Here is a 12,590-nt window from a genome sequence, read left to right as displayed (position 1 = left end):
GTCTCTGAAGTTCCCATCTGCCCCAATACTAAATTTTGCCTTCTTTTATCTTAAAATAATGATTATCTGCCCTTTTTCAAACATAACCTTTCCAAGTTCATGAAAATGAATACAATTTGGTGCAGCCGACTCTGTTGTAATTGTTTGAAACAACCATCTGACTTTTAGTATTTTGTTTTTAAAACTCTTTATGGAGAAGGTAAAAAAATAAGTGAACCAATTATTTATTGGGCTCTCTCTATGTGCCAAGAGTGGTGCTGTTTCATCTGATTAAAAAAAACCTCTATGAACATTTCCATTTTACAGATGAGGAGGCTGAATTTCAGAAAAATTAAGTTCAAAAGTCATGGCATTTCTGTGGCACTTAGAATGCATGAATAGAACTCCTTTGATACTAAATTTAAGTTTCTTATTCATGCCAGTTTTCAAATGTCTGATATTGGGAATCCATTGTGATGTTCAGTAACATGTACTTTTCTCTGTTGAAATTTACATTTATTGCATTGCCACCATTCTAAACTCCAGCTTCACTCCGACAGTGGCTGCAACCTGAAATCTTCCCCAGTTCTGCTTCTTTCATGTGATGGTGACTCAGGTTGTTGAACAGATGAATCATTAGATGAGGAAGGGAAGCAAGTCCCAGTAGAAAGCATGGGAATGAGGTCAGCAGCTATGTGTGGCTCTAGTTTGTGACTGAGATTCTAATGCATTTCAATTCAGTTTTAATGGATTTCTATTCTACATCTACCTTCCAAATCAAAAATGTCCTTTGCCAAGTAACAATTTCAGTGTACCTTCAGTTCCTCCTGAAAAATGGAAATAGTATTGATTTGCAAAGTGTTAGGAAATCTCAGGGCAACCTAACACCTTAGGTTAATTATACCAGACTGTTGATTATTTTTTAAATCCAGTTACCTAACTACTAATTCAAGTTTCTTGAAATGGTCCCTAACTATTGCTTCTTTTATTAAGACTCAGTCAGAAGGCTGAAGAACAAAACTATAGATGCCCCTTTGAAAAATAATATATATGTAAAAAATTAAGACTAGGAAGAGCAAAGAAGGCAAAAGGAATGACACAAGTTAAGTAAATAAACATGTCGGCTATTACAAAGTAGACAGCCAAAAACGGTCACTAAAACTTTGAGAACAGAATGTAATATAAAACAAAGTTCTTTTCCTCTTATATTTAAGTATTGAAAATAAAGCGTTATTGACTAGAGCAAACAGGATAAAGTTTAGCAGTAATAAATTGTGACTAGCTTTCCAACTCCTGGAGTTAAGCCTCAAAACTGCATAGGGAACTTCAGTTTCTGGCCAGGCAGCAAAGACTGGATTTATCCGCATGCCTTAAATGACTAGCAAAATAGACAAAATACATGCAACAATGGTTCTCAGACATTGAACGACAGGTAGCTCAACACAGTGATCCTGAGAGAAGGGAAATGAATGAGGTGAGCTGTGTGACTGAACCAGTTTACTGCTGAAGGTAATTTCCAGACCAAAGCTTGGGGATGTGTGACCCAAAGAGAGCCCAGACGTCTTGCTATGTTGCGGGGACAGAGATCAGACTTGAGGGTTGCCAAGGCACCTAGAATTTCTGGTGCACTGCACCAGAGACAGATCTCCAAAGATTTGGGAGGGCGTGGTCTGGGGCTGCCCTGAGATCATGCATGAAAGGAAACAGCCCAAGGCCAGTGAAAATGCTACGAGTAAAAAGTAGCCTGAACCTAGAAAGAGTATCTATGCTTTGAGACCCAAATGCTAAACTGACATGGGACGATTCTCCAATGATAACGGGAGACCTCACTTAATCCAGTCATCATGCGACTGAGATCAATGTCCAGCATGTGCCCTGCATCCGGGCACAGCAAGTCCAGGCAGCTCATAGGGTATCTTCTGCATGATCCTAGACATTTATACATGTGGGAAGGCTTGGCCCTTAGCAGAGGAAGAGAGAAAGGAACTCTTATACCCACACTTTGGGGCCAGACATGGACTCCTGGAGCACAGTACACACTCCATTACCTGATGCATGGCTCAGAGCCAGGGTAAAGAAACTAAATGGCTACAGTTGTTATGGTTAGTTTTTCAAAGGGGAGAATCATTTGCCTTCTCATAGCCTCGGCTTTCTGGCTTCTGCTGGAAGACTTATTATTTCTGATCTTGGCTTTGCATTGTCCCATAGCAACCATTCCAAGCCCTGTTTAAATATCTCTGTCCAGATTCAGACTATCTTCTGAAAAGAAAATTCCCTGAGCCCAAACTTACTAAATCAACACTTTTAAACATATCTAAAATAGAGTAGAAGGAGGGTTTGAACAGAGATGAAATAATTTACCGCATTCAGCCTATGTCATTGTTCTTCAAATTGAATGCCTTTGAGTTTCAAGGAGATTGTGGACATGGAAGATAAAAATCGGGCTCACTCCAGCTGCACAGACTTTCTCTCCGTCAGAATGTAAGCTCTGCTTTCATTCTTTCCCAGCCAGTACCTTTCTGTTCCACTATCCGCTCGGTCATCCCCCTCTTGTCCTCCAATTCTGTTCCTCACCCGCTCCCACTGCATTCTCTTTCTGTTTCTCAAGGCCCTCCCTCCTCGTTGCCACGCAGCTCTCAGCTCACACTGCCTGAAAGTGCTCCTAGAAACAACCCTCCCTGGCACACTGGGGTCTAGGGCCTGTGCACTTGAGTTCAAATTCTAGCTTTGCTCCTAACTGGCCATGTGAACTTTTACAAGTTTACTCAACCCCTTTGTGTCTTGTAAAAGGGAACATTAATAGTATGTGTTTTGTACAGCTGCTGTGAGAATTAGTGAAATAAACTCCTAAAGCCCTTGGCAAAGTGCCTGGCACATGGTGGGCTCTTATTTTTTAAAAAGGTGAATGATGATTATTAATAATGTCACTGTTAAAGCCATAAGTAAAAGGGAATTCTTGTACTTAATTTTTTTCCAGAAAGGAAAAAAAGAGCAGTATAGTCTCCAGGTTCATGGATTAAAAGAGAGAAAGAGACCCCATGCAGGTGCTAAGATATGAAAATCACTGATAACTAAAGCCTTGCTTCTTATCTTGTCCTCCTCCACTCCCTTCCTCAAAAACTTACACAAAGGAAACGTTAGCATCTTTAGGGCCTCAGGCTCAGAATATGGTCTCACTTCCGAATGAGTGATACTGTGTTCAGAATCACTGTTGACCAAAATTCAGAGGATCTTTTTAAGCCATGTCATAATGCAGCAGAAGATCAGAAGTAGGAAAAAAAAATCATGCAACTTATTTTTTAACAAGTTGTGGAAACTGTGAACAAGCTTGTTACACTGAGGAAGAAATAGACTTTGCTCACCTGCAGGAGTCTACTTGGCTCATTAAGGCTTGTCCCTTTTGCAAAGCGTCAGCTGTGCAGTCTTTAATTTCTCTATGTAATTCCTCATGCCTGGCTGCCAAGACAGGCAGACTTAAACCCTCTGATTTAAGGAGCTTAAGGTAAGCTTCAACTCTTCCAAGTACATCAAATGCCTGCCAAAGAAAACATACTTTCATTTTCTGCTTTTCTCGTTCAAAATCTACACCAATGTGTACACAAAATACTAGAGATTACAGTGGCCCATTCAATTTACTAGTTGATCAGAACCAAAAACTGCAATCTTAGTCTTAGAAAACAGCTGTATACTTTTAAGGGTCCATTGAGGGAAACTGCTCATAGCTTATTTCAGCATAGATAAATGTCAACACCATAAATTACCAAAATAGTTTACATTGAGAATGTTGTCTTATATAACGTAGTTATAGCTCTAGAATTTGGAGAGCCAGGTTTATTTTTGCACATTCTGTGCTGTATACAAATAATGGATGAGATATTTAAAAAATATATGCTTTTATAACCTGAATATCTCTGTAATATTCTTAAAAGGAAATTTCCCAATAAATTACACTTTGAACCTGAAACACTGCCGGAAAATATTCAAGAAATTACTAATGGCCTTTTTGTCCCTTGCCTTTGAAAGTATAAGACCTTCCACCTACTCCATCCAAGGCACCCATCTGTCTACAGAGATTAGAATTTTGCTTTAAGCAGTGCAAAGACTAAGAGCAAGGTAATATTTCTCTCCTGACATACAAAACTGAATATTTTTGCAGAAAAAACTTCACCTTGCAAGCCAAAATAATGTCTTGAGAGATTTTTTTAATCCCTTTATTTTCTTCCTCTCTTAGTGCATCAACCACAAAGCATAAGGGATGAAGTTTATAGAATTAATACAGAGTAGGGAGGAGCTATCCTTCTGGTCATTAAGGCTTAGTTGGCATTAAAATGGAGGAGTATATGACGGACAGGCAGTAGAAGAGGAGTGTGGTAGGATGAGGAAAGAAGGAAGAGAGCAGAGTGCAGCGTTCTTCATGAGCCTCCTGGGAGCCCATCTCTGAACCTGGCCCTGGAGAGCAGAAACTGAGGCAGGTACACCGAGGAAAACCCGAGCAGCAGGGGAACTGTGGCCATGTTGTCCTCCCGCACTACTGGAAGGAGCCACCTTACGGGGGGCTCCACATCAGTCTGGGGAACAGTCCTATCAGTCGGCTTGACAGCGCCACAGTCAGCAGGGGCCTCCAAGTCTAGCTTTCCTGGCTTGTTGGGTTGGAAGCCTGTCCCCTTGTCAGGGGCCTGCCAGCTGGAGCAGGAAGAACCCACAGAAGACTCATGAGACATGAGGGCAGAAGGTCTGGGGAGTCTAGTGCCACTGAGCCCTGAGAGGAACTAGAGGGGCAAGGCTGAGTGAGCGCTGGGTAACACAGTTTAAGCCAGAGGTGGAGACTACAGCTGGGGAGCTGGTAAAAGCACCCATACCCCTGTGCCTGGCTGCCGTCTCGGGGAGTATTAACAGCAGGATTGGAACTGGAGAAAATCTGAATTTACAAACAAAATCTCACAGATACTGTCAAATGACTTAAAAGTTATGATATTCTGTTCTCCCACTAATATCCTCATGTCTCCTGAGTCTGCTGTTTGTTTAGACTGTTTAAAAGAAAGTCATTCCCATTTACTTAGTAGATGATAGGAAGTAATAATAACTATAGTTCGATGAGAACTGACTATATGCTTCTTCTCTACTATGTGTTTTACAATTACTTTTTATTTAGCCAGCAAGTATTTTTTAATGTCTGCTGAATTCCAGGCACATTGTCCTTAACAGCCTTAGGAAGGAGTGAGAAATTATCCATCTTATAGACCTAGGGAAATTGAGTCTCAGAGAGTTTATAAATAAATTGAATAGAGAGGTTAAAAAGAAGTTTTTAAAAATAGCACTACTTCTACTAAGTGGCAGATTTGGTATTTTCACTTATATGTCTGGCCCTGAAGCCCCTGCTCTTAAGCCCCAGGCTCTGGCACCCCGTGGCAAAGGATCCCTACGGTAGGCTTCAGAAATAGGGGGCAGTCCCAGGAAGCCTGTTCATGTGAGGTGGAAGAAGTGGGATTTTAAAATTTACTTTTTGTAAATAAGTGTCTACCTTTCCTTCTTACAGGTAAGAAAATACACAGAGAAAGGTTGAAGACTGTAAAAGAAAGATAGCTTTACTAAGTAAACTTTGAAGCTGAAAAACTGTTCCTTATCTGATCCTTGTTTTGCCCTGCAGTCGGCAGCAGAGCCAAATGCATCATGATGCTGATGCTAGAAAAGATTATTTAAATTATTTTCTTGAACTTTACATAACACACTGAAACACCACTTGGCACTAACCACTGTTTTATATTTTTATTGTTTACTTTGAAAAAAGTGGAGTGTCTTGCTAATGAAGGGTTAGATTAAAAGTTAGTGTCTAAACCAAAAATCTGATATTGTCAAAATCAGCATGAATTCCCTTAAATGTCCCTTAAAAGTCCCTTAAAGCTCCCTTCAGTTTAATTTATGTGAACTAGTGCTTACAGTAATACTTATTCACATTTAGGCTGGAGAACCACTGAGTTAGGCTAAAGGAAGAAATAAAGAGAAAGCCTGTAAGTAAATGTAGGGTATTTCTTTCTTTCTTCCTTTAAGATAATTCTCAAGTGCCTGGTGTGAATGGGGAAGGGATAGAGATTTCCAGAGTGATTTTTCTTGCCTGCAAGTTTAACTCTACCCTTTTTTAATATCAAGCCATTATAACCTTAATCATACCATGTTTCTTGTCTTGAGAACTAAAGAAGAAAAATAGTATGAAAGTAGGGCATGATAGGAAAGTAGTACATGTAGTAAGTACTCAGCAAATGCTTTTCTGGCTGTTCCTGTTAGTGTTGATCGACCAGACACATCTGTGACAGGCTGCTGGGAAGGGCGCGGCCCCCTGATGCCTGCCATCTGGGCCACCCAGGCCTCTCCGCTTGCGGCCCCAATGAGTGGCTGCTGCTCCCACATCCTTGGGTATCAGGCTCATCATCATTTAGATTCTAAAGCCATTTGTGCATTAAATCATGTGTGAGATGACTCCATCCGATTCCTGAATACTATCATAAAGGTATTATTTCCTAATACCTTGGAAATAAATTGAAGGGCTTAATATTCACTAGAAGGAGGAGGTAGTATATCAAAGGCCAAGATAACCCATAACTTAGAATCAAAATAGCCAAATATTCTTGCAGTTTTTTTTTCTCAAAAAGAACAAAGTTTTAGGAAAGCACTTATTTATGAATTGCTCTATGTATCACACTTAATAGAACTTTGGCAGTAGAAAGGAGGTGAGCGATTTCATTCCTTTATTAGCTCAACAAATATACTCACAAAATACTTACTATAGGTAATACAGACTGGATGCTGTAAGAGAGCCTTTTCCTAATCTTAATCCTAACCTAACCCTTACGGGAATGATCTATAGACACAGAAACAGTTAAATTTCTTGATTTGAAGAGGAGTCCTCTTTCAAGAAGATTATACTGTCTGTGATTGTCCGAATCATATGCAAAGCTCATTTCTCTTATTCCCATGCAGAACTGGATGAGGAATTCATGTACCAATTCCGGAAATGATCGGAATTGTGTGCTTTTCAGTTTACCGTACCCATGAGGAAACTGATATACTGGATCCAGCCTGAAAAGAATCTCTGTTGGACACACAGTACAGAACAGGTTATTTTTGGCAAGACCACTGTGACCCCCACACGAACTCCTTAGGAATTAACATTTCCATTTTAGTTTTCCTGCTCACATGCCCCTCTTTTTTCAAACCTTGTATGTGTTGGTCAAATAAAGGTTTTATAACTGGAGGTGAAAACAAGGATATAGGCATAAAGATAATGTTATTTCCTTCTGGGTTGTAGCTTTTCTTGGCTATTTATACATTGTATCACTGAATTCTTAGGCAGGTACGAGGACACAAACCAGCCCTTTTTGGCCCCTGTATGGGAAAGACAAAAGAGTTGGTCGAGTTTTTGTTCTTTAAGATGCTAATAAAGATCTTTCCTTTTCCCTTGCTAAGCACAGGAACCAAAGCAGCTGTACCAAATCAAACAGAGATAGTATCAGGACATAGCACATTTTATTCTTTAAAAAGTATCTATGAGATTAATAAACTAAGCAAGAACCATGAGTCATCGACATGGTTATTATATCATGTTGTTTCACAAAGATTTTTAATAACTAATATTGTTTGCCTCTTGGCTAACTTATTTGAAGAGAATCAACATTAGAAAAACAAAAACACTGAAGAACCTTGAAAATGTTCCTTGCATGAGCCCCAAGGCTGGAGAATGAGTTTGGTTGGAACCTTTATAATTTACCAAGGATACAAAATTCAAATCAGCTTCTCATTAGAGCACTGAATTCCACTATCTGCAGAGATTTGGATTTCCTCTCAGTTCAGTTTTTATAAAGATAGAAAGCTTCAGTTTCCTAACCATCACCTGAAATGGTGTCTTGTGACTCCCAGTTCAGCAACGGATAGCAAATTCAGGGCCTGCCCAAATCTGTCCAAGCTTTCAAATGCCAGGAAGGCCGGGGGCAAAGGGTGATGTGATTTCAGCTCCCAGTGTTCGCTTTCCCCTGCTAGTACACTGGCTTATTCCTACCCCTCCGAGAGATGGCCGCTGGGGGACCCAGAACTCCCTTCCTGTTACAGGTGTCGCAGGTGGATTAGTGGTGGTAAGGAGGGGCGTTTTAGATCGTGAGTACTAAAGCTGGTTTTTGCCTCATAATCTGAAAAGCTGAAAAAACACTGGAAATGGAGTTTTAGGTTAAGAACATGGGTTTCTGTAGCATTTATTCAACAAGGAATGGAGGTATTGACCATCTCTTACTTTTTCTGAGATAATCCAGCCTTAGAAATGGATACATTAGACCCATAAGTAGAACCTCAGCCAGCTAGCCACTGTTTGTAATTTCTGGTTTCTTTTATCTAAATTGACCTAAATGGTCTTAGGATGAACTTGGAAACACAAACAGGGAAAATGTCCGTTGTCAATGTGCAAACCATGTATTTTGTTCGTTTGTTTGTTTAGTCAACAAATATTTAATGCAATCTATGCAGCGTGTACTCTGTTACATCTTAGGGATCCAAAAAGTAACAGGCATTTAAGTCAAATTAGAGTGGCTGGTGCAGTATTAAATGCATACAAGATAAGAAAACAATGGCTAGTGCTTAGTGAGTGCTTAGCTGCTCTATGCACTGGTCATGTATTAACTCATTTAGATAGCTCAATGACTCTGTGAGGTACGTATAATTATTATTTCTATTTTATAGATAAAAAGCCAGATTCACAGGGAAAGTTAAGTAACTGCCCAAGGTCATGGAGCTACTAAATGTCTGAAACCAGGTTCATACGCGGGCAGCCTGTCTCCAAAATCCATTATATTATTTTAGAAAAGTGTCATGCTAGCGAACGTTTTAGAATTTCCACATAGTACTCCACAATTCGACATACTTATTTACACTCCAACTCTGCCTTGAAAATGTTTTGTAGATTTATCTCCAATTATAAGAACTTCTAACTGAATGCCAGTCCCTGACATAGATGAGGATTGTTAGACCTATTTTAGAAAAGAGAAAACTCAAGCTCAAAATGTAGATTGATTTGTCACATAGCCATTCATTCATTCATTCTACAAAAATTACTGAACACTAGGTTACATATAAAGATGACTAAAATATAATCTCTCTCTGGGGATCACAGAGAAATATTATGGGAATAATAAGAAATTATAAATGAATGCTGCCTGGAGACCTCTCAGAGGAGCCAATTTGGGTGATGACGAGGCTCCTTATATAGAAGTGCTCTCCTCGGATAGGACACAGCAACTGAGCTTTGAAATTTGTGTTCCTTGTGATTAAAATAATTGAGCTCTCTGCTTTCAAAGACCTCATGCCGATGACTTTGGTCCAACATAATCTCTTCTGAAAATGCAATGTCATTGGCCTTGCAGCTTCACAGTTTCAAATATTTCACCACTTTGAATCATTCAAATAATTATTGAGCATCCCCCATCTGGGAAGCACTGTTCTAGGTGTTCCGGTGAACACAAAGGAAAACGGACACGTTCCTTAGCTTCAAGGAATTCAGCAAGGGAAAGTAAATCTATGCGGAGCTGCCTAAGGTACAAGGAAGAATATATTTACTGCCAATGGAGATATGCAAGTCTGAAATTGTACATGACAGGGAAACCAATTAGCACACACATGACTCATACACTTAAAAGTCAAATGAGAGCCTTATTGTGAAAGATACTCATGTGTGAGTGACAATAAAATACAGTGTTTTGATTATAACACTATTAAATATGGCCTTAGTTATGGGCTCTCATGAGAAATGTAAGATGTTACAAGTATTTCTTGCTTTTTATATTTTTTCTTAATATATATCTGTATATACTATAATTTTGTGCTAATAGTTTACTAATTAGACTACTTATCAAATATTTGTTGTGGCTTAAATAGCCTGTCCCTAAGCTCTAAAACCAAAGGTTTCTAAACCATTCTACTCAGAGGTAGTAGAGAGTTGAGTAGATTAAAACCTCATCTACTTCAACATCAGGTTTACCACATGACTTTTCAAGTCCTTAATGTCTCTGCATGTTTAAGGATATGTTCAGTATAAGACAGAAACTTCTCAGCATGCTATGCATGTAAGACCTTTTCTTACCCCCTGTGGCTTCCACCACTTTTATCTCTCGTCACCCTTGGCTTGTACCCTGCATTCTTGGCAAAATGAACTCCTTTAGGTTCCCCAAACATGGTATGAATCTACCATCCAGCCCTCCCCTCATCCCTTCTTGTCCCAGCTTTCCAGATTTTTGTCAGTGTTTACCTCCTCTAGAGAAGCCTTGCTTGACACTCTTTCCCTGGGCCTCTCCTCTGTTCCAAAGGCTCTAGGCTTACTCCATCCTGGTTTTTCCCACAGCTCACAGCACTTCTTTCTGTTCCCTTGCCTCTCCTCTAACCTAGACTGGGAGGGCCTCGAAGGCAAGGATTGTATCTTTCATTGCTTTAGCTCAGATGTATGTATGACGTGCTATGACAGCAGGTAGACATCCTGTTGGCTGAGTGCAAATGTGGAAGAAGGGAGGAAGTGAAAGCAAGCCTCTTTGGTTCTTTCTAAGAGAAAGGGAAGTTGTTCTGGAAATGACAAATCTGAAACAGGCTGCTTAAAAATTATGAAACTGCAAGTAATTATATTTTCCTTGATGTCTAATGACAACTAGCTTAATTTTTGAATTCATTTATATTACCTCAACAAATTCCTTCTGGATAATATTTTTTAGGTTCTCTACTTGGGAGTTTCTTCTTTCAGTCTGTACAACTAAACCATTTGAATTACTGGTTTCCCACATCTGGGCTAAAATATATCTATTTTGAAAATGGTAGAGTAGTGTATCTATAAATGAAAGAAAAGCACCAAACTCCATGCTTAATATTTTGTTTTCATCTGAAACAATTATGTTGCTGTAGGAATTACTGTTTGGCACCACTATAGCAAATATCCTAAAAAAGCAATATCATCTTTTTAAAAACATATTAGGTTCTCAGCAGTGACAGGAGGACAGTCATTACATTTCACACTGTTCTGGTGCGTCGCTTCGGCTGTCCCATCTTTTGCTTCACCTTTGCTTTTAAGTTGACCACCCAAAAAACGAGACCACATAGATTTGGACTTGGTCTCCTTTGCTTGCTTTCCCCCATAAAATCATGTGCCTGTAAACAGCATGAGATATGAAACTTTATGACCGATCATCCGTGCTTAAGAGCTTTAGGTCCAACCATTGTTGTCAGATAAATACAGACCTATGCATTATTCTCCTGAAACATGTTTTAAATATTTATCTCTTTATGCAGGCCACATTCCCTAAACAATGATAAATACATTTTGGGTGATCAATTCACATTAACCACAGCCTCCTTTTTGTGAATATGCTAGAAAAATAGTAAGTAAGATAATCTATAATCATCAAACATGAAAATTTGTTGGGGGGGTATGATGAGTTATAATAGGTGCTATGTTCATTTCATGCCATGTCCTAATAACTCTTAGCAACATCTGGTAAGCAGAGGAACCTTTCTCCAATCAGCTATCATTCAGTGTTGACAATTAACCCCTACTTATACATGTTGCTAATTGATTTGGCAATAGGTTCACTAAGCACAGCAGATAACTCCAAAATGAAGAGGAAGTATCGTGGGCACTTGGAATTATATGGCTCAGTGTCCACCTGAATCCAGTGGCTGGTTTATGAAAAGCACCACTAGGAATACTCTTGATGTCCTGGGCCATAATACTGCCACCTACTGCTCTCTCCAGGCATAACCGTCACACCTCAAGCCAAAGGCTGTAGACAGTCTCTGGGTAGGAAACAGACACTTGAAGCTTGGGTAATCATCAACCCCTAGCGGACTTAAAAGGTGATCAGTTTCACTCCTGGAGCCACAGGGCAAAGGCAGTTGGGCACTCTTGTCAATGTATCTTATTGAATTTCACAAATTAGAAATATATTAGCTTATAGATTTTTTTGGGGGGGGAGTCTGTTTTTTCTCTGCCGTATTCCTAGCACTTAGAAATGCCTGATACATAGAAGTTGTTCAGTTAATATTTACTAAATAGATGAATCCCTAAAGAGGAAGGATAATTATTCTCAGGAATCCACCACATTACTTACTCAGCAACTTCAATAAAAGAACATATTGTGACTTTTTTTCTAGTAATTAAGAATAACTCTATCTAGAATTGGTAGAAAGAGAGGAATTAATGAAAATGAAAGGGAAAGTGGGGAAGAGGAGGATTCCAAGGTGTTTTTGACAAAAATAACAAACATAAAAATCTGAATAAAAAAGAAATATGTCTATTACAGAAAGCTCACTAATAACAGTCCATACTGCAGATAAAATGATGACCTTCATTCCTTTCACTTTTAACAGAATTTAAAAAAAGTAAAAGGTGCATTTAAAAAATCATATATTTCAATTCTTACTGAATAAATACTCAAGCTGTCACATTCACTCATTGCCCATGACACTAACATATTTTCTCACATTGGTATTTGACACAGAAATTGATGGAGGATATTGACTTAGCTTTAACAAATTTAAAAGTGGTTGTTTGCTGGAAAAATAATTCCACTTATCAAGAGTGGAATTGGTTTTCT

General features: G+C 39.1%; 1 protein-coding gene across 4 annotated transcripts in view; it reads right to left on the bottom strand.

Moving 5' to 3' along the window:
• CCDC141 (coiled-coil domain containing 141) overlaps positions 1–12,590 on the bottom strand; it is a 176,451-nt gene that overhangs the window by 55,811 nt on the left and 108,050 nt on the right. For all 4 annotated transcript variants that reach the window (XM_073218601.1, XM_037000310.2, XM_037000309.2 and 1 more), the window contains exon 8: positions 3,342–3,514. In XM_073218601.1, the coding sequence (XP_073074702.1) occupies positions 3,342–3,514 (173 nt within the window). The remainder of the gene's footprint in view (positions 1–3,341; positions 3,515–12,590) is intronic.

The sequence above is a fragment of the Manis javanica genome, chromosome 12 (assembly GCF_040802235.1).
Source record: "Manis javanica isolate MJ-LG chromosome 12, MJ_LKY, whole genome shotgun sequence".
Lineage (NCBI taxonomy): Eukaryota > Metazoa > Chordata > Mammalia > Pholidota > Manidae > Manis > Manis javanica.
This window is presented reverse-complemented; position numbering and strand designations above follow the sequence as displayed.